This window comes from Chenopodium quinoa, unplaced genomic scaffold (genome assembly GCF_001683475.1).
Source record: "Chenopodium quinoa cultivar QQ74 unplaced genomic scaffold, ASM168347v1, whole genome shotgun sequence".
Classification (NCBI taxonomy): Eukaryota; Viridiplantae; Streptophyta; class Magnoliopsida; order Caryophyllales; family Amaranthaceae; genus Chenopodium; species Chenopodium quinoa.
The window spans coordinates 10,891,478-10,918,631 of NW_018742204.1; the positions used below are offsets into that span (position 1 = coordinate 10,891,478).

Below are 27,154 nucleotides of genomic sequence, written 5' to 3' on the forward strand. Positions count from 1 at the left end.
TCTTTTGTCCTTGATTGTTCATAGAAAGGACTTCACCTAGGTTAAAAGTGCTAACGTTGTTTGAGTGGGTGGTTTTGGAAGAAGAAGGATTGTCGTTCTTCTTTCCTTTCCAGCCACTGTTGGAGTTGTTGTTGGCAGCTTTCAACTTAGCAAGGTCGTCTTCAATATTGATCCCTGTCGTAGACGGCCTTGAAGTTATGGAGGTTTTTTTGATACTTGAGATGCTTGGAATATTTTTCTTGAAGGTTTTTAATGAATAACCTTACAGACTCTTTTTCACTTGGCACCTCGATCATCTTAGCTGAGGTTTCTCTCCATTTGTTAAAGAAAGAGGTGAAGCCTCCGTTCTCTTTCTGCTTGCGGATTTCAAGCTCCCTATGGTCAGTCTCAACTTGAATGTTACATTTATATCTATCAACGAAAGTGTTTGCTATGGACTCCCAAGTGGAGGGTCTTTTCTTTCTCGAGAGAAAAGAACCATTGTTGGCAAACGGTTTTGAGAGATAGTGAGAACAAAGAGGGGAAAACCTTCTTATCAATACCCTTAATACTCATTATTGTCTCGAAGGCTCTTAAATGAAAATAAGGGTTGTCGTTTCCTTTGAATTTCGGGATGTCGTTGGCATTGAACTTCTGCGGAAGAAGATCTTTGTCCACAGAGATCCCTTGTGAACTAATCCCTTGAAATTTGTAGTCACTAGATAGCTTGCTTAGACTCTCTTGCATGAGGTCCATCTGTTGTTGCTTCATGGGATCATCGATCTTGAGCGTTAGGAGCTTCAATGCCTCAGTCACGGTAACCAATTGGTTCCTAAGCTCATTGACTTCTTCTTGTGTTGCCATTACTGTCCTAGCTTTCCTCTTACGAGCTATGGGTTTGTCTAAAAGGTAGACTTGTACGATAAGGTTGTCTTTGATTAACCGTCCTTCCTTTCTTGACCACGCGCTGTAATTTAAACCATTTTGCGTTTTAATTACTTGACCCAAATCGACTTGACTTTACGGTTTTTAAGAGGAAAAAGTAAAAAATGGGTGCATGTTTTTAGGCAAAAATAATGTATATATTTTAAGAGCTAAGTATAGTTTTTAAATTGGAGGATTAATATACGACTTACCCCCCTAAAAAAATGACGGAAAAAACGCGCATACAAGACTCTCTTAGACATGGTCAAAATGTGTGTATTGGTGTGTGCGTTGAGTGTAAGTGACATGCTTGGACTCTTGTGTAAGACCATGGGACTTAATGCCTAAACTCAATTAATGACTTGACAAAGTATTATTGACAGTAAATTTAATCGAATTAATTAGCAAACTGGTTAATTAGACACTAGGTGATGACTCGACCAATAATCCGAACTGTCGTCAAAACGACAGAATTGGCGCCTCTCTTTGTAGTGTAGCGCCAGACGACAGAGCTGTCGCCAGGCGCCACACCCCACAGAGTGGCGCTACAGTTCAGATTTTGGCGCCATTGCTGGAGCTTTAATCTGGAGCTGTTTTCGGTGTTATTAATCAACAGGGGTATGCCTAAAGTCGTACTAGGTCAATTATGATTAAAATATTATTAACTCAAATTAATTAATTAATTAATTAGGCAAAGTTCTTAAAGTCATTAATTTATTTAATCTCAACACAAGTTAAACAAACAGTTAAGAGAAACATTAAATATATGCACAACAAATAATGCACAATAAGTCAAGTAGGCACAATATGATGCAATGAGTTTGCAACCTAACCATGGCTCTAGTTCTCTAAAGTTCGGGATATGGTTTAGTCAATAGAGGGTCCATGGTTAATTGTCCGGATGCACCGCGGGGAAGCCTAACCGTTAAGGGTTGGCGCGAGTGGATGGGACACCGCGAGTTTTTAGAAAAAACTCGCTTCCATGGTTTGGTGAATTCAACAATCTCGGATGTACCCTTTGTTGCTCAGAGCGTTCAATCAGGTAGATGGAGCATGAATTCCCAGAGGGTTATGTCCATATGTAGAACACAAATGGGTTTCAGTAAAGTGAGAAAAAACTCAATCGGGAAGTAGGATCGAGCAAACAATACAAAAAACTGGTCGAAATTAGAACGCATATTTCTGGCTCGGTATTGGAAGAATTTGGCGCCAGCAAACAGAGATTGGCGCCAGGTTTTAGCAGTAGCGCCTGGCGATAGAACTGTCGTCTGGCGCTACAGTTAAAATTCTGGCGCTAATACTCTGGTTGCTGACGCTAATTCCTACATGCCTCAGCAGCTTTCTGTGCTGGATAAAATTTTCCAATTTCGCGCAGTGTTATTTCGGTCATAGTTGTGAAAGATATTTCTCAAATTTCCTACGTGTAAAATCCTATATTTTAACTCATTACGGATGGTCTTTCCAATGATATTTTTTTTATGCATATGACAATAATGTTAATCAGAATTACGCACATGAAATACTTAGAACGTTTCGAGTCTCATCCACTCATTCTAAATCATTGCCGAAACAAATTCAGGTTTTAAAATAGAAATCCTCCCCAGTGGAGTCGCCAAAAACTGTAGGGAATATTTCAAGCGTTAACCCCTAGTTTGATCCCCACTGTGATAATACACTAAAGTACGGTGGCGTCTAAAGGGAAAGAAGATAGAGAAAAAGAGTCACCAACAAGTTTTTTAGGAACTTGTAACCGTTCACGAGGTGAACGTTACACCCCTTAAAGATCCAAGAGATCGTCAACTCCATAAGGTCTTGAACTAAATAGGGTTCGGGGATGAAGGTACAAATCCAACCTAAAAGAGATTGAACCTGCCCTAATAATAGGCCTCTACTTTATTCTGATCGTATTCATGTGCGCTTTCTGACTAACATGCAATCAATAGGATTAAACCTAAACCTGTTTATCTATGTTGGTTGAATATTAATGCACAAATAAAACTATTATTGGCGATCACTTGAATTATAATCATATTAACCATAAAAAAGATTATTAATTATCTTATTAAGCGTGATTACAAGTACAAATTCCCTTTAAACATGCATAAAAGATGTGATCAAGCAATAAAAATAAATATCAAGCAACATAATAATAATAAATATAATCATAATAATAATAATCATAATAATAATTATAACAATAATAATATTCATGTTAAAGCGTAATAATAGCAAGATCCTAGGCATGATACTAACAAGATCAATGTCAAGCCCTAGCATGTCACTAAGCAATAAAAATCAAAGCTTTAACCCTAACATAATACTAACAATCATAAATATTAGGAAGAAAATAAAAGGCATCATAACAATCATACTTAGTATTAAATTTACCCTAGACATGATACTTGGAATCATAATAACAACCTAAGCATGAACTCTATATCATAATAACAATGCAAATAACTAAAGTACTTACTTTGATGCCTCGTACCTCTTTCTAATAACAAAATACACACGTTAGTAACTTAAGGGAAAATAATAATTCAAACAATTAAATTAAATAATTGAAATAGAGATTTGGGACCAAACCCTCAGAAATTAAAACCTTTCACGTCTAGGGCGAAGGCAACTTCGAACAATGCTAGGTGTGTCTAAGTCTTGCGAATGCGAAATTTTGTATTTGAGAGAAGGCTAGTTTAGAAAAGAGAGATAGAGAGAAAGAGTAATCAAGAAAACTTGATGAGAGTTGGTGAATGAAAACGGAGTCTTTACGACGTTATTTATAGAGAAAATTAGTCAACAAGATAAAACATCAAAACAGAGTTATGACGCAAAAAACCAAGTTAGCGCCAAACGCTGACCTTAGCGCCAGACGCTAAAGCTAGCGCCAGGCGCCAAGCGTAGCGTCAGGCGCTAAAGCTGGCGTTTGGCGCTAACTCAGAAATTCACGCGTTTTCTTAAAATTAGATAAAAATTGCCGTACAGAAGGATAAAATCGTATTTTCCTCAAAAATGTTCTTTGATTCTAATTAAAACTCTAAAAAGTCAACAAAAGTCAATTTATCAATGCGAATTGAATTAGGAATGAAAAGAACCTTCTAGAAGAATCTAGAAGACTGAAATCATTCCTAATTGCATTAGGAATGATAAATCCATATTAGGCCCTCCCCTAGATTATTAGGCCGCACATAAAGCTCAAACCGGGCCCAGTTTGGTATTTTGGCCATGACTTCCTCAATATTCATCGGAATTGGGCTTATAATATATCGTTGGAAAGCTATTTTCAAGCCCCATCCAACTACACTACTATTGGACCCGTAACATGGACCAACCAAACTGGATTGGCTGTTTTCTTAAAATAAGTTTTCAAAAACAGAGGGAAGAGAAAAGAAATTAAAACTATCCGCAACACTAAACTTTCCACACTTTCACTTCATTCGATTATGATTCGAAGTGAAAGGTACTCATCACTGGGTTTGGTTTTGGGGAGACACAAATGGGTGTCAACAATTAGCAATCCAATAAATCACTAATGTGTAAGAAAATATCTAGAAACTAAGAGATTTATTTAAAGAAACAGAAATTGAACAAGATCTATATAACCTAGGTTTTGAAACGAGATTGGGTAATTGCAACTTGTAACTATAAATTAAAATTACACAAAAAATTAACAAATAAAAGCAATTTATACCTATTAAGAGTTGAAAATGAACAAAGATTGATGTAAAAATGTAACATGTAAGGAAAGCAGAAAAAATGGTTGCCGCAAAACAACTTTCTACAAACCCTCAAATTTGATACAAAGACAATAATTTTGGCATGATAAATAAATTATTGTGATAGAATTATGAAACAAAAGAAGAAAGAATGAGATCTGATTTCAAATTCTAGGCCAAGACTCCATGAAGCTTTGTGAAGAATTCAGATCGAATGAAGGAAAATAGAATGGAGTAGTTTCCGTGATGTTCGAAAATGAGGAGTAGGTGGGTTTTGTGATGTTTGGTGCGTGGTTTTTGAGAATGCGGTACAGCTAATTAAATGCGCGTGAGGGCCACATGTTAGTGCTCTCGACGCTTTTTGTAGTCTAAAATTTCTTTTGACTGTAAAAAGCGTCGAGAAAACACGGATATCACAATTAGCTGTTGACTCTCTTGCTTTGGCGTCGAGGCCATACTGTCGAAAATACACTCCTTTTGTAGTAGTGAAGGTAATGCCTTTCGGAATAAAGAATTCAGGAGCGACATATCAAAGGCTAGTAAACAAGATGTTCACAGAGCAAATTGGAAGCACGATGGAAGAATAAATAGATGATATGGTGGTGAAGTCCAAGAAGCTAGCCGATCACGTCAAAGATCTCAAGGTAGCCTTCACCATTCTGAAACAGTACGACATGAAGCTAAATCCCACAAAGTGCACATTTGGAGTACAATCAGGAAAAATTTTGGGATACATGCTAACACAGCAAGGAATAGAAGCTAGCCTTGATCAAGTCAAAGCTATCCTGGTCTTAGAACGACCAAAGTTGAAGAAAGACATACAAAGACTCACAGGAAGAATAGCAGCACTTAACAGGTTCATCTCCAAGTCTTCTGACAAGAACAAAGTATTCTAGAACGTACTGAAGAAAAACAAAGAATTCAAATGGGAGCAAGAGCATGAGGAGGCATTCCAGAAGCTAAAAGAATACTTAGCCAATCCTTTAATACTCTCCAAACCAAAGGAGGGAGAGCCACTACAGCTATATCTTGAAGTGTCAGAAAGTACAATTAGTGTTGTCCTCGCCAGAGAAGATTAAAAGGAGTAGTTTCCTATTTACTACATAAGTAAAACCTTACTCAGCGTAGAAGCCAAGTATGCTTCTTTAGAGAAGATCATCTTAGCCTTAATCACTGCTTCAATTAAATTGTGCCCATACTTTGAAAGTCATTTTATATGTGTACACACAAGTTATTCCATAAAGCTATCATGAGAAAGCCAAAAATGTCAGAAGGATGGAAAAATGGGCACTACATCTCTGTAGATACGACATTCAGTATGAGCCTAAAACCAAAATAAAGTCACAAGCCTTGGCAGATTTCGTAGCCGATTTTAGTCTGACTTTTGTACATGAAGCACAAAAAGAAGTTTTAGCCCTGCAAGAACTTAAAGCCACACAAAAATGGATACTCCACACAGACGGAGCAGCAAACATATGAGGTGTAGGCTTGGGGATAGTACTCATATCCCCCCAAGGAGACTTAATCACACAGGCAGTAAGGTGTAACTTCAAAGCAACCAACAATGAAGCTGGGTACGAAGCATTAATTATAGGATTGACCATCGCCAAGGACATGAAAATAAAAAACCTAGAAGTGACCTTCGATTCCTTACTCATTGTGAACCAAATCAATGGGGAGTATGTAGTGAAGGATACAAAGATGGTGGCATACCTAGAGGTAACCAAGAAACACATCAAAGAATTCAAGGAATTCAAGATCGCACAAGCACCTAGGAATTTGAACACCGAAGCATACGCTCTAGCAAACCTTGGATCGAACATCAACCTTGATGAGTTCGGAGCTATACCACTAGTACCACGTCTTATCACCAGCTACTGAGAAAGAATCAACCATGAACGTTTATGAAATACAAGCAGATCCTGTTGAAGAGGAACTCAGCTGGACAAGACCTCTAAAAGGCTTCCATACAATCAAGGTAATACCAACAAGGAAGATCGCAACTCACGCACTTACCCTGAAAGCATTCAAGTATTGTTTGATCAGCAACATACTCTTCAAGAAATAAACAGCAGGGCCATTCATGCGATGCTTAGAGAAGCAAGAAGCACAACAAGTCTTACAATCACTACTCAGCGGAGAGTGTGGAAATCATTCAAGAGGAAGGAACTTAGATAACAGAGCCCTTAGAATGGGATACTACTGGCCCAATATGAGAAAGGATGTTGCAGAGTTCTCAAAGAAGTGCCTAAAATGCCATAAACATGCGCCCTTGACTCATCAACCATTAGAAGAATTACATCCAACACTAACACCGACCATTTATAATGTGGGGAATGGATATAGTAAAGCTTCCCCCCTCATCAAGGAAAAGGGTTTACTTCTTGGCAATGACAGACTACTTCTCCAAATGGATAGAAGCTGAAGCATAAAAAGACATCAAGGACAAGCACGTCATCTCATTATTCATCAAAAAGAACATCCTAAGAAGATTTGGCGTACTATTAGAAATCATCACGGACAATGGGTCCTAGTTCATAAGTAACAAAACCAGGACATTCTGCAAGGAATGGAACATCTCCCTTATCACATCCACATCAAGGTACCCATAAGAGAATGGACAAGTAGAGTCAAGCAACAAGGTCCTCATCAACAATATGAAGAAACACTAGAGGGTAATAAAGGAAAATGGGTAGATGGACTACCCAACATACTATGGGCGGATAGAAAAACTCCAAAAGGCGCAACAGGTCACACTCCGTTCTCACTAGTGTACGAGTGTGAAGTAGTAATCTCCACAGAAGTAGAAGTCCTTACTACAATATACAGACTAATGACTAAAGACAAGAACCAAGCTGAGTTGGAACACAACCTGGATACAGTAGAAGAAATCAGAGAAGATGCAAAAATGAGAATGGCAGCCTACCAACAAGAAGTAGCAAGGAGCTTCAACAAGAACTTAAGAGCAAAAGTCTTCAAGATAGAAGACTGGGTACTCAGAAAAGTGTACGAGAATAGAAGAGAAGTGAACGTTGGAAAATTAGTACCCAACTAGGAAGGGCCTTACGAGATCATAAAGGTGCTAGGAAACGGAGCATACAGCCTAAGGAATGCAGAAGGGAAAGAGGTGCAACGAAGCTGGAATGCAGCACACCTAAAGCTTTATCATTTCTAAGGTATATGAAAGTGCAAGCAGCAGGGAGTAGAGAAAGTTACGTAATCATTACTTTAACACACTTTTATTCAAACATTAGTCAAAAAGGAAAACTTCCCTACAAGAAGTTAGACACAACAAAGGTAATCCTTCCTATCATAATACTTAGTAAATTTAGTTTATTTACACTACGAGTACTGACTTAAGCATCGGAAGGCCGTTGGGGAAACCCACGGCCACCCATAACCCTGCTTTGTTTTGCAAGGACAGTAAGCGAGTACAAAGAACAACAAAGCACAAACATGTAAGTAGCACTACATTCCAATTGCACGCAATACAATTGTAATACAACTATAATACAACTGGGATACACAGGGAAAAAAAAGATAAACAACATAGCATAACAATACACCAAATTACTTAGTTGCATAAAGCAACAAAACAGACAAAGCATCCAGCTGCAACCAGGTAGAAAAAAGTCAAACAAAAAATATCCTAGCGCACTTAGGCAGCAACAACAAGCATACTAAAAAACATAAAAAAAAGATATTATTCTAAAAATACTAGGTGACACAGCACCACAAATATAATTTTCTCCAGTCATGTCATCAGGGATCTTCTCTTCTTCAAGAGCATTCTTCATGTCCTCGTTCATAGGAGAATTGACCTCCTCATCAGCATAGCTCAGCAAATGTGAACCATGAACAGTAACTCCTTCAGGAAAAGTTGACCCAAAAGCAGCCTTCTCAACAGCATAATCCCACACTTTATGCTTTCCCTGCTGGTACTTCTCCATCATCTCCTGACGAGCCTTCCCAAAGTAGTATCTTGCCATGTCGAGGGATTCATTCGTAGCAATCTTCAGAGTGCCTTTCACCTAATCAAGCTCAACACGACATTCCTTGTGGTTAGTCCTTTCACCCTTCAAAGCTTTAGAGGTAGCCTTGTATTTATCAATGAGAGCATCACACTTCTTCTTTATGACATCAAAGGCCCTGGTAAACTCGGACACCTTGTTCAAAACTCGGCCCTGGTAAACTCGGACACATCAACACACGTCATCCTTCATCATTGTTTTATTGAATTTTTTTGGGAGTATACTATACCTAGAAAGATTGCACAACAGCTTCCTGAGAAAGGTTAGCAAAATTCTGCGTGGATTGGCGCTCCTTGAAGGAGCAAAACAACAGATTATCTGCGTAGGGAGCCAAAGTCTCATAAGAGAAGGTCTTAGCATCAAGATCAGCAGACATCTCTAACTTCCTCTTGAGACCAGAAGAGCGAGGTGGAGGAGGTAAGGGAGCTTTCTTTAGTACAGTCACTCTCTCAGAAACATCTTCACCAACCTTAGAGGCCTTGTACCTAATGCAATCCAAGATAGACAAGGAACTGATGGGTGTCATAAATGGCACCCATTTGATGAGCATTTAGGTTGTTTTCTTCCTCTTTTCATGGCTTTCATGCTTAATAAATGCTTAGTTTTATGCATTTGGTCTTAGTCTTATCTTTCCTCTTTTATTTTGTAGCTTTTGTGCATTTTTTCTATGGTTTTTCTAGTCTTTTCTCCTATATTTGCTCTATTTTTGTGGTTATAGGTATTGTACGAGGTTTGGGTCTTGATATTGGTGATTTACTAAAGTGGAGGAAGCTTTTGGAGCAAGCTCATGGCAATTGGAAATCTCAAGATGCAAGGAAGTGGATTCTCAAAGTTCTAGCTCTTGCGCTATCAAGTCGTGCTCTCATGAATATGGGGTGTTGAACCCACAATCATGTGCTTTTGGGACTGCCTTACTTAGTGTTCATCATCATCATGATTGTGCGCTCATTCGAAGACTTAGCGAACGCATGAAGCCGCGAGAAGATCGAAGAAACCCAGAGATGCGCGGGCGCGCAAAGCACGAGCGCGGGCGCCACCCGTTGGGGCGGGCGCGCCTCCCCTGAAGCAGGTTTAGAATAAGTTTCATTTTAGATTTTGATCATAATTTTAGCTTAGTTGAGAGCTTCTCTCTCTAGTTTTAGGGTTAGTTTAGGAGTAGATTTTAGAGAGAGAAAGTGGGGAATTTTAATGGTGATTGAGAGATTGAAGATTCAATGGTGACAATTGTGTTGGAGATCTTCTCTATTATCAATAAGAATTCTTAACTCTAACTCATTTTATTACTTTGTTTGATTTCATGTTTGTTGGTTTGATTTTGATGTTTGATTGTTGATTAGTGTAGTTGTTCTTCATATATTGTTGATTCTTGATTTCTTTAGTTGTTAGTTGATTAGATAATTATGTTAGAGTAGCTGTTTGCTAGGAATTGGGTGAAACTTGTATGATTGATTGATTTATTGTGCTTAATTTGGGGATTGTGTTGATTAATTGTTGAGATTAAAGTGAAGTTTGCATGTGTGTAATTCGATTAGGCCTTGATAATTACGCTAGATTGCATTATGAGTCTACATTGATACGAACCATTGATTTGTAGCTTGCAATTGTCGATTGAGCTTGATTAGTGATGCTCCTAGTTAGAGTCTCTCGTAGTTGGTGCTAGTTTGACCTCTAGGAGATAGCTTGTTGACTCTTTTGATTGAGCTTGCCATTAGTCTTCACAACCATTGACTTGCGTGTATTTTCGAGTTGCTACAATTGTTGTGATTACTTGTTGAACCCCGTTCCTAGTGCTTTATTTGTTTGATTTCTTTGTTTGTTAGTTGTTAGTGTTCTCCATTTATCTTTGTCTTCGACCTAGCTTAGGCGCATAATTGAGTGCGCTTGAACATTACTGTTCCTTTTGGTTTGACCCTTAACTTGCCTCTATAATAGTATATAGGTTTGTTAAGTGTTTATAAATTTAGTTTGACCAAGGGAGGATTAGTTTCAACGACCTAGTTCCACCCCTCGTCAAATTGGCGCCATTGCCGGGGAACGATGTCTATTTTTGAGTGTTTTTGATTGCTTGAGTCTAGGTATATGTATATACTTTTCTTTGATTTGATTTTTTGCTTTGTATAAAAATGGCATGTCTATCTTTTCCTCAATATAACAATGAGTTTTTTGTGAATATTTCAATAGGCTTAAGGGATTTCTTGACTATAATCGTCGTAGTCTTTGGGAGGCTTATGAGATTTGTTATTTTGGTTTAAATGAACAAACTAGGAATAAAGTTGAATGCATGCATAATAGTAGATTTAGAGCATTGTGAATTGATGATGCTTGGGATTTTTATGTTTGGTTAGCTAGGAATGTTTATAATAGGGGTATTCATGATTCCAATATTGATGTGCAATGTCTTGATTCTTCTTATATTAGCATGATTTCCCATGATATGTCACATGATCCCATAGTTGAACCTAGAACAATTGCTTCCAATTCTATTTCCAATTATTTTCATGATAATGAGGTGCATGCTCAAGTTAATAAATCTCATATGATTGATTGTGCCCCCACTCCCCTATTTAATGAAAATTCTCATGTTTGTAATGATTGTGATCCTACCTTTGGCTGTGGCTCTTCTTCTAATCTTGATCCTCAAACCTCTTCACCTTTTCATTCTCCAAACTCTTGTGAAGAGTCTTTGGTCCCCTATAGCCAAATTGATGAATCTTTGAGGAAGTTAGAGATGAATCCTAATCTTAGGCCCGTGGAGAGACAAATGATAGAAATTTTAAGGAGCCAAATGGAGAAGATTAGAGAGCGTGAGGGTGTTTTGAATGAAGATTTGAAAAGAAGAGAAGAGTTGGAAAGTCAATTGTCATCTTTGATGCTTGTGTGTGAAAATTTCAAATCCAATGTGTGTGTTGAGGATGATAATGATATTTAAGAGCAACTAAGAGAGTGTGAGGATACCTTTGATGAGCATATGAGTGATGGTGAAAGAGTTGAGAATGAAGAGAAATTGAATTTGAAAATCCTAACCCTCTTTCCCATCTTGATGAGCCTCAAGTGTATGTTTGTGAGTCTTTAATCTATGAACACATAGACTCTTTTGAGGTAATGTCCCATTTGTTTTGTGAGAGTCATATGAAAATTTATAGATTTTTGGATGAGTTCATCAAGAAAGCTTATTGGGATTTAGATGAGTTTACAATGACTCTACCTCCTCTCATGCACGGTTTTGAGGACTTAGGTTTTGAGATAGTTGATGGAAAGGTGGTTTTTTTGTGGTGCAAAGAAGGATGAGGGTGATTCCATTAGAGTTTTTAAGCTTGAGGGAGATGTAGATTGTAAGAGATCTTCATTTGAGGACTCTATGAATGATTTTCATGCCCTCATTGGTGATGTGATACCTTGTGTTGAGGGAGTAGCTACCCCTTTTCTCATTTCTCATACCCATTTTTCTCAAAGGTTTGACCACATCCCTTCTTGCCCTATTTTTCTCCCTTCCTATCTCAAAGAGCCTATTGGGGACCCCCTTTTCTATGATGATCATAATGTCCCTCATTCGTCTATTGTTGAGGAAAAGGGTGATGTTGCCACCCAAAAATATTTTAGTGAGGAGGATTTGCCTTTTTCTTTTTCTTTCCATTCTTTTATTCCCCCTTCTTCTTATTTTCTTGTTTTTCCTTTTGATCCTTCTTCTTTCTTTTGGAACCTCCCTCCTCACTTGCGTGCAACAATCTTGTTGCACGTTCTCTTCCTGTCATTTGCCTACCATCTATCATATGAAATGTGTAATAGTAATATCTTGCGTGCATTGAATTATTATTTTACTAGAGCGGTCAAGCTTGGACCTTAAGCAAGCCTTTCTCGGGGAGTAACCCGTGCTTTAGATTAGATTTTCATTTGCTTTTTAGAATAGATTTTCTCTCATGGAAATGTTTGTGTGCCTTTTGCTAGGTACATGACTTGATATACTTTGGTGCTTCGATTTGGATCAAGAATCAAGGAAGGTTGACTCCTATTTTTGCTAGCATATGGAAGGCAAGGTTCAATTCTTGGGAAATTAGCTTTGAAAGGTTTAATTGGGTCATTTGTGGGTATTTACACTCACTTAATATCCAGTAATATCCTTCCTTGCTCTTTCTCAAGTGGATGATGACTTGTTGGATATATCTTGGTTTGTTGGATTGACCTCCATGTTTTCCCCTCCCATGGTTTTTATGATTTATGTTTGAGTGTATTGTCTCATTCAAGATTGGGGGAGGGTATTCTATCATATTTGATGGAATGTTGATTCACATATTCTATGCACCTTTGTATATGCTTTTCCATGTTCTTATATTTTGAAAAATCCCCAAAAGATTTTTGTTTCTATCAAGGCAATTTTGCAATGTATCTTTGTTTTGTTCTTTCTTTGGACATAATACTTTTGGACTTGTATAATTAAATGTTTTCCTTCTTTAATGGTAACGGTTTGCACGGTTTGAGAGTACGCTTGGTTGATTCTAGGATAAAGTATGCTAAGGTAGTTGGTTAGAACTAGTGGGACCATGAAACCGGATTCTACTTGTTTGTGGCATGTTGGTAGTTGCTTCCTACAGTCTATTTGACACTAATAGTGAGTTTTTGCTACATCCATGTAAGGTTCATTATTTTTCAAGCCTTCAACATATATTTGCATGAGCGGCATGGATCCTTGACTATTGCGGACGTAATATATAATCTTGACTCATAATTCTCAAACTCGAGACTGAGCCATCTAGGGAGGACAAAGACATTTTTTCGGGGTGGTAATTTTTCTTTTATTGGTTAATTTTCTTTCTTTTTAGTTCATTGGGTTTACATTTGCCTTCTTGCTAACCATTTGAACCTTTTCCCTTCTTTTCAAGCCGCATCTTTAGAACTTTTAGCCTTTTGTTTCTTTTTGTTCCATTTTTGGTTTTTGTGAGGCAATTGATCATTACTATTGTAGTTTGTGGTGGAGGAGTTTGGATATTTGGTTCTCTTGAAAGCAAGTTTATGTTGTGATATTTGTGTGAATAATGGCAAGTGGATAAAGAAAAAGTCGTCCAAAGTAAAACAAAAGGCAAGGACAATGCAAATGCAAGTTTGTAAAAGTCGTCCTAAGTTAAAGAGGCATGGACAATTGCTTTGAAAGAAATGAAAATACAAAAAAAGTGAAAATAAGAAAAAAAAAAAAAACAAAAAATATTTTGATGTGATTCTTTTCCCCTTTTCAAGCATTGAGGACAATGCTTCCTTCAAGCTTGGGGGAGAAGCGTTTACGCTTTTTTGTATATATGATTGTGGTTATAGCTTTGAATAAGCTTTGGGGAGTTAGTTTGTTTTTGTTTGGCGATTGCTTGGTTATGAAGAGAAGGTTTGATCACCCTTTGCTTCACTAATTAGGAATACCGCCAAATTTTAAAATTTTAAGCCTACCCTCACCCTTTTTTCCCTTACGTTACAACCGTTGGGAAAGACCTTTCGACCTAGAGGTTGAGTCATATATCGGGGGAGGGCATTATGAGTTAAAGCCAAAGGAAAGGGGATGCATTGTCAAGACGTCGAGTAGCCTAAAATTATCTCTTTTTCCGGTTCCTTCGTGGAACTTTTGAGATGCTCACTAGGGGAAGATATGAGACTAGTAGGGATAATGTGGTAAGTCAGTTTGGGATGAAAGTGGATTGCGTTTCTCTAGTTCCTATGCTTAGCATATTTATGTTTCAATCAACCTCGGATATCTTGACGCGTGCATTCTCTTACTTATTTAGAAAGATTTGCATTCATGTATGCTTGTACATTTGGAAAAGTCCTTCATGCATTTCTTGTTTGTATTTTGGTTTCTTCTTCATGCTTTGCCTTGTTTGTATTATTACGAAATTTATAGGTTAATCTCTTAGCTAGGAAACATTTACGAGAGCATCACTCGTCCTTTAGGGCGATCTAGGGGTTTAAATGCCTTGTCTTTAGTTGCTAAAATTGTCCGTGATTCCTACGAAAGTGAGTTAGTGTATATTCTTGTCTCTTCTATTCTTCTTTTTTTGTTTGATTATGCTCATCATTTCTCCCTTGATTTTGTTTTGCTCGAGGATGAGCAAAAGGTAAGATTGGGGGTATTTGATGGGTGTCATAATTGGCACCCATTTGATGAGCATTTAGGTTGTTTTCTTCCTCTTTTCATGGCTTTCATGCTTAATAAATTCTTAGTTTTATGCTTTTGGTCTTAGTATTACCTAGGGATGACAATTTAATCCGAGTTTGATTCGAATCCGATCCGATCCGAAGGGAAAAAATCCGATTTAAATCCGTTTAAAATTAGTCCGAATCCCATAAAATAGATCCGAATCCGAATAGGAGGTGGATTGGACTTGGACCCTACGCAAAGTCCGACGGAGTCCGATCCGAGTCCGAATCCGAGAGTATAAGCATATGCTCTATAACTTGGGACAATTATTTGCTTGTTTTGTAGAAAAATTTTGTTATTTAACTTAGTTTATTATTTAAATATGTTATGTTTATACTTTAATTGGTATGACAATACAAGCAATTATAGGTATATGACATTACAAAAAATAAAAATAAAAAAAAAATATTCGGACCATTTCAGGGGTCCGAATAAACGGACCAGATTCGGATCCAAAAATTACGAGTCGGATCGGATTCGGACTCGAATTTTTCAGATTCGGACTCGGATTTTTCGGATTTGAACTCGGATTCGGATCCGAGTCCAGGGTCCATTTACTAAATGGATCGGATTCGGATTTAGCCACATCCGGCCCGAATCTGATTCGTTGTCATTTCCTCTCTTATTTTGTAGCTTTTGTGCATTTCTATGGTTTTTCTAGTCTTTTCTCCTTTATTTGCTATATTTTTGTGGTTGTAGGTATTTTACGAGGTTCGGGTCTTGATATTGGTGATTGACTAAAGTAGAGGAAGCTTTTGGAGCAAGCTCATGGCAATTGGAAAGCTCAAGATGCAAGGAAGTGGATTCTCCAAGTTCTAGCTATTGCGCTCTCAAGCCGTGCTCTCATGAATATGGCCTGGGGTGTTGAACCCACAATCATGTGCTTTTGGGACTGCCTCACTTAGTGTTCATCATCATCATGATTGTGCGTTCATTCGAAGACCTTAGCGAACGCACGAAGCCACGAGAAGATCAAAGAAACCAAGAGATGCGCGAGCACGCCACCAACATGCGCGGGCGCGCCACCTCTGCAGCACAGGCGCGCCTCCCCTGCAGCGAGGGCGCACCTTCTTGGGTATTTGTTTGCTCGGTTTTGTTTTCGCGCCTCTATAAATACCTTTGTAAACCTGAATTTTGGGGCAAGTTTCGAATAAGTTTAATTTTAGATTTTGATCATAATTTTAGCTTAGTTGAGAGCTTCTCTCTCTAGTTTTAGGGTTAGTTTAGGAGTAGATTTTAGAGAGAGAAAGTGAGGAATTTCAATGGTGATTGAGATATTGAAAATTCAATGGTGACAATTATGTTGGAGATCTTCTCTATTATCAATGAGCATTCTTAACTCTATCTGATTTTATTGCTTTGTTTGATTTCATATTTGTTGGTTTGATTTTGATGTTTGATTGTTGATTAGTGTAGTCGTTCTTCATATATTGTTGATTCTTGATTTCTTTAGTTGTTAGTTGATTAGATGATGATGTTAGAGTAGCTGTTTGCTAGGAATTGGGTGAAACTTGTATGATTGATTGATTGTGCTTAATTTGGGGATTGTATTAATTAATTGTTGAGATTAAAGTGATTAATGTAAGTTTGCATGTGTGTAATTCGATTAGGCCTTGATAATTATGCTAGATTGCATTGTGAGTCTTGATACGGACCATTGATTTGTAGCTTGCAATTGTCGATTGAGCTTGATTAGTGATGTTCCTAGTTAGAGTCTCTCGTAGTTGGCGCTAGTTTGACCTCTAGGAGATAGCTTGTTTACTAATTTGATTGAGCTTGCCATTAGTCTTCACAACCATTGACTTGCAGCATGTATTTCCGAGTTGCTACAATTGTCATGATTACTTGTTGATCCCCTTCCTAGTGCTTTATTTGTTTAATTTCTTTGTTTGTTAGTTGTAAGTGTTCTCCTTCTATCTTTGTTTTTGACCTAGCTTAGGCGCATAATTGCGAGTGCTTGAACATTACCGTTCTTTTGGGTTCAACCCTTGACTTGCCTCTATACTAGTATATAGGTTTGTTAAGTGTTTATAAATTTAGTTTGACCGAGGGAGGATTGGTTTCAACAACCTAGTTCCACCCCTCGTCAGGAACTAAGCAAGTCATGAGACCTCAACAATCTAGAAGTATCTACAAATTATACAGCTGACAAGACAAAACAAATTCAACAAGGTAGCACAAACTACAAAGAGTACATAACGTAGTAAGGCAATTAACACACAAACAAGACAACCACATTTCACCAAATACACACAAATAAAAAAGAAAAACAAGAAACCTTGAGACATGGCAAGGGCAACTTCTTTATCAGAATCAAATCATCCAAATACTCAATATGCACAATTGATTCTGGTTGTGTTAACTTAATGGTCGACCTCTCGTCTGCACTTAACTCATACAACTGAGCAATCAAAGATTGTAACTGGACGTGCTGCTTCAACTTGCTAACTACAAAAACCACGCAGATTAGCCCAAATCAACAAAGAAGGAAAGCAACATAGAAACAAAAATTAAAAATACCTTCGGCCTCAATAAATTCAATCAAGAAGTCAATGTCTTCACCCAAGGAATCAATTCTTACAAAGAAAAACTATGATACCACTTCTTATCAAAGGCCTTCTCCAAATCCGTCACCAAAGGATCAACACCCTTCTTCAAACGAAGACCAAATCGACCTTTGCTACTAGTCCTAATAGTATAAGGATAGCAATGATCCCTTACATCCAAAGAAATACCCAATTTTGTACTTAACAGATCAAGAATTCGAAAAATTCTCTAGGGGCAAAAATTGGCAAGGCGAAACCCTAACCTTAGAAAGAAATTGGCGAACAAGAAAAGAAAAGGGAAAAGTGTGCCCAATCACGAAAGGATAGTCAAAGAAACACACCCAACTAGGGGAAGTCCAATCTGCCCTCTCCCTAGAAGAATGGATCCTCACCGCCACCCCATCAGGAAAACACGCAGTAGTAGCAATTTTCCTAACATTGTCCTTCGTCAGATGAGAAGAATAAACATCCTTAGCATGAAAAATATTATGTGCAACAAAAATTGGTTTCTTCACGCCTTCCTCAACCCTAGAAAACACCACTTTCACCGACTCACTCATCATAGAAAACGTGAAGAAAATAGAAGAAAGCAAAACATAGAAAATAGAGAAGAAAGAGAAAATACCTGCGAGGGAAGTTCAAAATTGGGGCAAAGAGTGAAGTGATTTGATGGAAGCCTGCACACCCAATAAATACAACAGAGAAATAAACTGCCCTGCAAAGTTATCGAAACACTTGCCTTAAAACCAACACCCCACTTCCTTATTTTTGTTACCTGTTGTAAAATAACTTCCAAAAATTTCAAAATACTTCTAACGACAGTTTTGGTAATTTTCATCTTCAATACTTGAACATTAAAATTAGGGGCAATTTTAGGGCCTGTTTTACTAAGCAATCCATTAACTGTAACGCACAACCAAGCATTCAAGAAACATCAAGAATCAAGCAAATGACTTGATTGATACAAGTATAACAAGAGAATCAAAAGATTAATTACGCGATTACATGCCAAAAATACACCTGCTGAGCAAGGAAAGAAGAATGAAAGCAAGAAGATCTTCCCCCGTTTGAATATATTTTGATATCTTTGTAACCCTAACTTCTCCTAGGTATAGATAGAAAAATTAGACATTGTAATACTCTCATACGCTCACTAATACATTAATACAAGTAATATATCTCATAAGTTCTCTCGGAATTGTGTCCCTTCTATTCAAGAAGTCCGTCCTTACTCAGTATTGTATCTTTAAACTCTTTCTTTTATATTAATATCGTTTGTTTATTGATTTACTATTGTTCTTGGTCATTGTGTTTAATGATAAAGGTTTGATTGTTATTACCCTTTAATCCCTAAGCAAATTCCTAGATCATCCCAACTAAGATTTGCCTTAACATGTTTTTCAAATCAAATGTCGCTAGATAAGGTTGTACATTAATATGTAAGATTGATTAAATTTTGATTTGATTTAATCTAATTTTCAAATTTGACCAATTTATAATCTAATTTTTACATTAATCTTTAAGATTGATGAAATTATTAGCAAATTAAATATATACTTTTTATATAAAAAAATTAATAATTTTTAAATTACGAAATTAAAGATATGAGGGAGCCCCAATTCATCTTCATGATGAACAAAAAACGTTTATCTAGTGGCAATTCCGTAAATAAATCAATATAAAATCCTAGTCATCATGGTGTTTCTGTAAATAAATCAACATTACTAGGGTTCTCATTTGACAAAAGTTTTTAATTTTTTTACAAAAATGGCACTAGATAAACGTTTTTCTATTTATCATGAAGATTAACTTGTATTTTCTCTACAGATATTTAACAATAAATAAACATAATTTATAAGATAAGACTGATCTGATTATTTTTTTTACAAGTTGATACCAACTTAAATAACTTGAGCTGAACATTTTCTGTTACAGTTTTACATGTTGATTTTATATAAGCTAAGATATACTAATTAGAGTATATATATTTCGTAATATAACAAAAACGTTGTTGCTGTTTTTCACAAAAAAAAAAAAAAAATAAAAAAAAAAAAAAAAAAACGTTGTTGTTGTTAAGATACAAAGAATTTTATTTCGCTTCATCATTCTAACAAAAGAGTTTCTTCTGTTTTAACGAAAAAAAGAAGAAGCTAAGTTAACACTGTTCTTTTAAGCTGATCAAATCGCATTGAACCTAATTAATATAAATTGAATTAATAGTAATTATTATACTTCTTCACTTCCTTTTTAATTGATACGTTTTTTAGTCATGTTTGCCAATGCACAATTTCAATCATTAATATCTTTAATTAGCGATAAGCAAAAATTATAAAAAGTTGATATTTTAAAAATATACATTGTGAGTATATTTTTCTTCACATATGAAGCACAAAATATAGTCAAAGGGAGATGTGTGAATAGTGCTAAAGTCAAAACGTGTCAAATAATAAAAAACAGAGGTACTAGTAGATAAAGTAAAATGACCTAAAAATAAGTCTAGAAGAATATCCGCAGTCATACTTCATAGCTTCATGTATATGTAAAATATTAAATGATTTTTATTGCATACCCTTACTTTTGCTAAAGTGAAATTATTTTTGCTAAGTTTAAGAAAGTAAAACCTTAAACCTAGTTTTAGAATATTATTTGAAATATGGTGAAGGGAATAAGCCCTTAATTGTAATATAAACTAAAAAAAGTTAAATTAATTTAACTTGTTCAGTGCGTTTTTTTGTGTTATTGGCCACACCATGTGATCGACGGATACACATCAAAACAATAATAACCGAGTAATCCCGACCACATGTGAACAACCACATATGAAAACTTAAGTTTGTTATAACTATTTTTTTATTACCATTAATTTCAATTAGGTTGTTTTCTTTTTGGGTCAAATTTCAAGCAGAAAAACTTGTGTATGTGAACCTAATTCACAATAATATTATTGTGAGCCCGAATTTCTTCACGTGCGCAATTGGCTTTTTATTAAACATAGTGACCCTATATTAAATTTAGTAACACTAGTAGAAACAAGATGATTGCCACCGGTTCAAAACCCCTAACTGCCACCGGTTTTGAACCGTTAGGCCATTTGGGGGGTGGCAATACTTGTATAAAAAGCCACCGGTTCAAAATCGGTGGCAATAACACACATTGCCATCGGTTAACCGGTGGCAATAATAGGCACCCACTTTTAAAAAAAATAAATTCAGTTAACTGGTGCCAAAAGTGTCCAAATTTTTTTTTTCTATTTTCACTTAAAAATGTCAGACAACGATATTAAAAAACAGCAACAATATATTCATCAACGATATATTCATCAAAAAAATGCCAATAATATGCTTTTTCACTTAAAAAATGTGAGACAACGATATATTCATCAAATGAATTATTACAGTATTTTACAATTTAAAAAAAAAAAACTGCAAAATCGAATTTCCAAAATCAACATCTTGAATCCTTTTGCTATATGAACCTGCATCCAATTTGGACACCAAAATTAATAAAAACCCACAATAAATTAAATTTTTTAAAAAAATCAATTAAACGGTTAAACCCAACAGTTCAAAAATCAATTACACCCAGAAGATTCCAAAAAAAAAAAAAACCCAGAAATCAGTCCGAAATTAATTAAAAAACAATCCGAAATACAATAATATCTACTAGAAAATCAAGTAAAATAGAACAATCAATTAAACAAAAAAAAAAAAAAAAAAAAAACCCAAATAATCGGCTAAAAAAACTAAAAAATTCAGAAAAATTCAAAATCAATTAAACCAAGAAAAATCGGCTTAAAACCCCCAAAAAAAAATCAAGGCATTTAACATGAATAATTAAACCCAGAAACCATAACCTCATATAATTAAACCCAGAAACTCGATTTTTTTTTTTATTAAAAAAGACACATACCTTCATTATTCGACCATACAAAACCATGAAGGTGCGAAAAATGGTTAGTCTTCGTGGTGGTGGTTAGTGGCGTTGACGGTGGTGGGCTATGAGGGGAAAGAGAAGTAGATCGAGGGAGAGAAGGGACGAGCTTGAAGTGCAATGTAGGGGCCTATGAGGAGGGCTTAGGAAGGAGATGAGAAGGAGTAGATCAAACGAAGAGATCAGGAGAATGAAGGAGGCAGGAGAGGCGAGCTGAGAGGCGAGCTGAGAGGAGAGAGAAAGAGGCAGGAGAGTAAGGGGAGATAGGAGAGGCTTGCTTAGGGTTTATAAAAGAGCGATTTTTTTTAACATTGCCACCGGTTCAAAACTAGTGGGATTAATATTTTCCCCACCGGTTCAGTTTGAACCGGTGGCTTTATCATTTCACTTAAATCCCGCCCATTTTTTCCCCAAAAACCGGTGAGCATAGCTTGGTACCTTTTTGTAATTTTCTACTAGTGTAACTTTAATTTTAACATAATAACCTTCAATAAAATTTGTGTGATTTTTAATATTGTTTCATACCTGAAGTATGACGTTATGATCCTAATTTTAACCTAGTACCTATATTATTCATATTGACCACTATTTTAAAATTTTTATTAAAAAAAATAATCTCTTATGATCTTTATAAAAACACAATTACTTTTATTTTAACATAATAACCATTATTTTAACATAGTGACCTTTTTTTTATTAATAAAATGAGTTAAATGACCATAGTTCGTAATTATACTATTAGTGGTCTACAATATATTAATGTGAACCAGGTCTATTTAAGAGTTTGTAAATTTCAAGTAGTTAAATCCGTATATATTTGATATTTATTGACTTTGAAACTTTGAAGTCATCTTATTTATTTTGTGTAACATTTCACAATGAAAGATTCTTTCATGTTGTGTAACGTTACAAGATAATGGGTGGCTATCACAATTGTGCGACGTTATGCTCCATAGTAAGCTTCTAAGGATGCATCTAGGCGTATAGGGCCTATGTATTTGGCATGTGCATAGGAGGGTAATATGGGGTTCGGTGGTACATTTTCTCTCTTGTTTTGGTACAGTGGTACATTTTTGTGTACTACTATACATGTATAATGTATCATTAAAATATAAGCTATTTTAATAGTACTTTTTATGTACCATTATGCATGTAGTGACACTTTTTGTCCTCATATTTTCCACCCTCATATTCCCATTATTTACAAAAATGACATCCTATTTGCATCCTTAATACATAGGGCCTATGCGTCAAGAGTTGCACTCTATGATTCAAAAGTCTACGATTATAACCTTTTTTTTTTAGCAAATCTATGAATAAAGTGTTAGGTGTTACTCCGTATCTGACTTGATAAGATCATAAGAGACTTATCCTCGATTTCTTTTAGGAAAAATGGAAACTAATAATTCGAGTTCGTTTGGCATTGCTGTGGTTTTCTGTTTTTTGGTTTTTTGTTTTCTAAAAGTATATGATATGAGTCCCATAATGAATCAAAAATTATATAAACTTATTAAAATTATAATAATTTTGAAAACTGATAATAGAAAAGTAGAAACACCTTTTTCTTATTTCCTGTTTTTGGTTTTTAGTTTTCAAAAAAACAGGAAACTCAAAACCAAATCTAATGCCAAACAAGCCCGGACATCTTTGGGTTTTCTGCTCATTTCAAAATCCCAAAACAATCCCACTTTTGACCCTCATCTGATCAAAATGAGCCTTTTAACCTATAACCTGTTTAACATGTTAAATTATTTTTGTTTTTTACATTTTCATTTTTATTTTTATTTTTTTTCAATATCCCATCTCCACCTTAGCACACCACCATAACCACAACTGCCCTTCGATAAGCACCACCACATCACCACCTTAACTCCACCCACCACCCTTCATTCTCTCTCCTAACCTCGATCCCCCACCCTGTTCTTCCGTACAGTTTACCAGTAGCCCACCACCCCTGGCCTTCTCCAAACCCGCACACAATCCCACCCGCAAAAACACACGTCCAGCCAACGACAACCATATATAACTCCACCCATCCAACCTGCACTTCAACTGTCGCATTAAGCAAGTGGTTCAACTACTGCACTGCACTGTAACCATCACCACCGACAAAGAAGCCGCATTAAGCAAGCTACTGCTGCAACTCTATCGATCAGACCATCATTCTATCAAATCACACAAAATCGTATTAATCATACAATTCTTCAAATGATCCAATTAATAAAAATTTTAAGTTGATGAGATAATTTGTAATAATCGAGGGTAAAAACTCCAAAATTAATACTATAAGTCTTTCTTTTGCTTTTCTTTTATTTCCAATTTTCCATGATTGGGCTGATTGCCCATGTTTTAGGAGGAATTTTGGGATTGTTTGTGAAGGAATTCTAATCCGTCCGTATTCCTTTGCATTACTGTCAAAATATATAATGTACAAGGGTTGAAGGTAAGCCACCAATTAATGCTATAAACTAGGGATTAGCTATATACGAAATATACTAGGCACTAATCTAGGAAACAATATATTTCCATGGTCAAAGATATATAAGATAATTATATATCTTAACACACCCCCTTAGTCAAAAGCGGGAGGAGGAGGACGAACACTTAGACTATCTCTGAAATCTTCAAATAATACCCGGAGTAGTCCTTTTGTAAAAATGTCCGCAATTTGGTGCCTAGACGGAACATGGAGGACTCGCACTTCACCTCTAGCCACCTTTTCACGTACGAAAAGGATGTCCATCTCAATATGCTTGGTACGCTGATAATGCACTGGATTACGCGAAAGATAAATAGCACTCACATTGTCACAATAAACCAAGGTTGCCTTTTTAATCGGGCAATGTAACTCCAACAACAAATTACGAAGCTAACATGACTCTGAAACCACATTGGCCACACCTCTGTACTCTGCTTCACAACTAGACTTTGAGAGAGTAGCCTGTCGTTTAGATGACCAAGATATCAAATTGTCACCCAAAAACACACAATATCCAGATGTGGAACGTCTTGTATCAGGATACCCACCCCAATCAGCATCTGTATATGATACAAGTGTAGAAATAGAAGATGGATAAAGATGCAAACCATGGTCAATAGTACCCTGTACATACCGAATTATGCGTTTGAGATCAGCCATATGAGTGTCTTTCGGATCATACGTATGCAAGCATACCTGTTGCACAGCATAAGAAATATCCGGCCTTGTAAAAGTAAGATATTGTAGCGCCTCAGCAAGGCTACGATATAAGGAGGGATCTGCAAAAGGGGAACCCGAAGCACTGATTTTCGGCTTTGCCTTAACAGGAGTGGCCGAAGATTTTCACGAACTCATCCCGGCCCTGTCAATAATCTCCTCAGCATACTTGCGTTGTGACAAAAATAATCCACCCTTATGCCTTGTCACAGCAATGCCAAGAAAATAATTTAGAAGACCCAAATCCTTCATAGCAAATTCCTTGCTAAGAAGAGCAATAATAGAACGCCTTAGAACATTAGACGAAGCTGTAAGAATAATGTCATCAACATATAGCAATAAATAAGCCACATTCGAGCCATCACGGTAAATAAAGAGAGAATTGTCACTCTTGCTATTAGTAAAACCAATAGAAGTAACAAAATCAGCAAATCGCTTATACCAAGCCCTGGGTGCCTGTTTAAGACCATATAATGATTTCCGCAGCAATCATACATAATCAGGATGAACCTTATCACGGAAACCAAGAGGTTGATGCATATAGACCGTCTCATTAAGCTCACCATGCAAAAAAGCATTCTTAACATCAAGCTGATGAATTTTCCAAGCTTTAGACAAAGCCAGGCTAAGAACAGTACGGATGGTAGGCGATTTGACCACCGGACTAAAAGTCTCCCCACAATCAACGCCAACCTGTTGTGTTTTGCCATCACCTACAAGACGGGCTTTATGCCTCTCAAAAGAACCGTCAGATTTCACCTTATGAGTAAAAATCCACATAGAACGAATAACATTAATATCAGGCGGACGGGGCACCAACTCCCACGTCTTATTTTTAATAAGAGCATTAAATTCATCATCCATAGCCAATTTCCAATTCGGGTCACGTAAAGCAGAAATGGGGTTACGAGGGAGAGGGGACTTTGTTACACTAGAAACCATAGCATTGAAATTTTTATATTTCGGGTTTGGTTTTACAATACCATTTTCGCTACGTGTGACAATAGAAGGAGGTGGAGTGGGATGTGGAAGCTGAAATTGTGGACTAGGAGCAGAAGTGGTAGATTGGGTCGCTGGTTGGGTAGGATGCAAGTGGGCCGTGGCTAAGTGAACAGGCCCACAGTCCACGTGCACCCTATTCTGCCCAACAGCGCTGCTAGGAAGAATATGAGAGGAGGCCGTGGGTGAAGGGAGAACTGGGCTTGATGGCAGTGGCCCAGGTGAAAGAGGTGAGGAAGGTGGGGAAAGAGCTGTGCCAGAAGTGACTATCGGCCCAGTCTGCTGTGTGGGAGGCGGTATGGGCTGATTTGTTTGGCTCAAGTGGTGGATTACATAAGAGTTAAGACCCTCATCTAAGAAATCATAAGTATGTGATGATGGTGTGTGCAATTTAGCAAAGCGAAAAACCGTTTCATCGAAAATAACATGCCAGCAAATAATGATTTTATTAGAAGATAAATCATAACATTTGTAACCCCTATGATTCGGTGGATACCCTAAAAAAACACAAGGTGTCGATCGAGGTTGGAGCTTGTTAATACTCGTGGACAGAAATAGGGGGTAACACAAACACCCAAAGACACGTAAATGAGAATAAGACGGTTTCCTTTGGTAAAGAACTTGGAGAGGAGACTTATACTCTAGCAATTTACTTGGAAGAATGTTGTGAAGATAAGTTGCCATTTGCAATGCATGGTGCCAAAATGATGGAGGTAGAGATGCATGTGCAAGGAGAGTGCGAATGATATTATTTAATGATCTAATTTTTCTCTCGACCTTTCCATTTTGTGATGAAAAATGTGGACAAGAAAGACGAAAAGACATGCCATTAGACTCACATAATGCCCAAAAAGGTCCATTATCATATTCCCGCCCATTATCACATTGGAAAGTCTTAATAGGTTGTTCAAATTGGGTACAAATTAATGCTTGAAAGGCTAATACTTTATCATACACATCCGATTTTTTTGCTAAAGGAAAAGTCCACAAAAAATTCGAATAATCATCCAAAATAAGCATATAATAACAATGTCCCGATGAACTCAAAATAGGAGATGACCATAGATCACTATGAAAAATATCAAAAGGCATAGAAGTATTGGAATTAGAAGATAGAAAAGGCAACTTAACATGTTTTCCAAGTACACAAGAATGACAAACACTAGCATTAGAATTATGAATACATTCAATGCTTTTATTACGACTAAGAGTCTTTAAAATAGGAGAACCCGGATGACCCAAACGATCATGCCAAAAAGGAGAAGCTAAAGCAGTAAAGGTTGATGGAGTAGAACTTGAGAAAGTACTAGTGAGTGGATAAAGGTTAATTTAAAATAAGGTGAGAGATTACCGTTAGAGGATGTCATGTGTGAGGTTGCACCGGTGTCCATATACCACGACGGATCGGGTTGGCTCAATGTCATAATGTGCACAGCTGATTCAACATTGGTCGGGACATAGGACATGGGCTGCTGGGACACTGCATAGGACTGCTGAGGACGTGGGCCTAAAAGCCCAGACTGCTGCTGTTGTCGCAATGGGCCTTGAGTGCGAGGAGCCCACCCCTGATTTGGAAATGGACATGGCGGGCCTGCCCAAGGAGCCCAACCCCAAGCACACTGCTGCTGCCACGAAGGAGGACCACTCCACCCCTGTTGCTG

At 36.9% G+C, this 27,154-nt stretch overlaps 2 protein-coding genes and 1 long non-coding RNA gene across 3 annotated transcripts; 1 reads left to right on the forward strand and 2 right to left on the reverse strand.

The window, feature by feature from the left end:
• Positions 1-7,185: 7,185 nt before the first annotated feature.
• LOC110724486 lies at positions 7,186-7,671 on the forward strand. Its single transcript, XM_021903933.1, has one exon. The coding sequence runs from the start codon at positions 7,186-7,188 to the stop codon at positions 7,669-7,671; it is 486 nt and encodes a 161-aa protein (XP_021759625.1).
• A 12,995-nt stretch (positions 7,672-20,666) lies between these two features.
• LOC110716767 lies at positions 20,667-21,670 on the reverse strand. The gene is made up of 2 exons (XR_002510597.1): positions 21,278-21,670; positions 20,667-20,843 (listed from the first exon to the last, which is right to left on the reverse strand). It is a non-coding gene; the product is annotated as an uncharacterized LOC110716767 (long non-coding RNA).
• A 2,200-nt stretch (positions 21,671-23,870) lies between these two features.
• On the reverse strand, positions 23,871-24,437 carry LOC110724573 (uncharacterized mitochondrial protein AtMg00810-like). The gene is made up of 2 exons (XM_021904017.1): positions 24,173-24,437; positions 23,871-24,070 (listed from the first exon to the last, which is right to left on the reverse strand). The coding sequence occupies exons 1-2, from the start codon at positions 24,435-24,437 to the stop codon at positions 23,871-23,873; spliced, it is 465 nt and encodes a 154-aa protein (XP_021759709.1).
• Between the last annotated feature and the right edge of the window lie 2,717 nt (positions 24,438-27,154).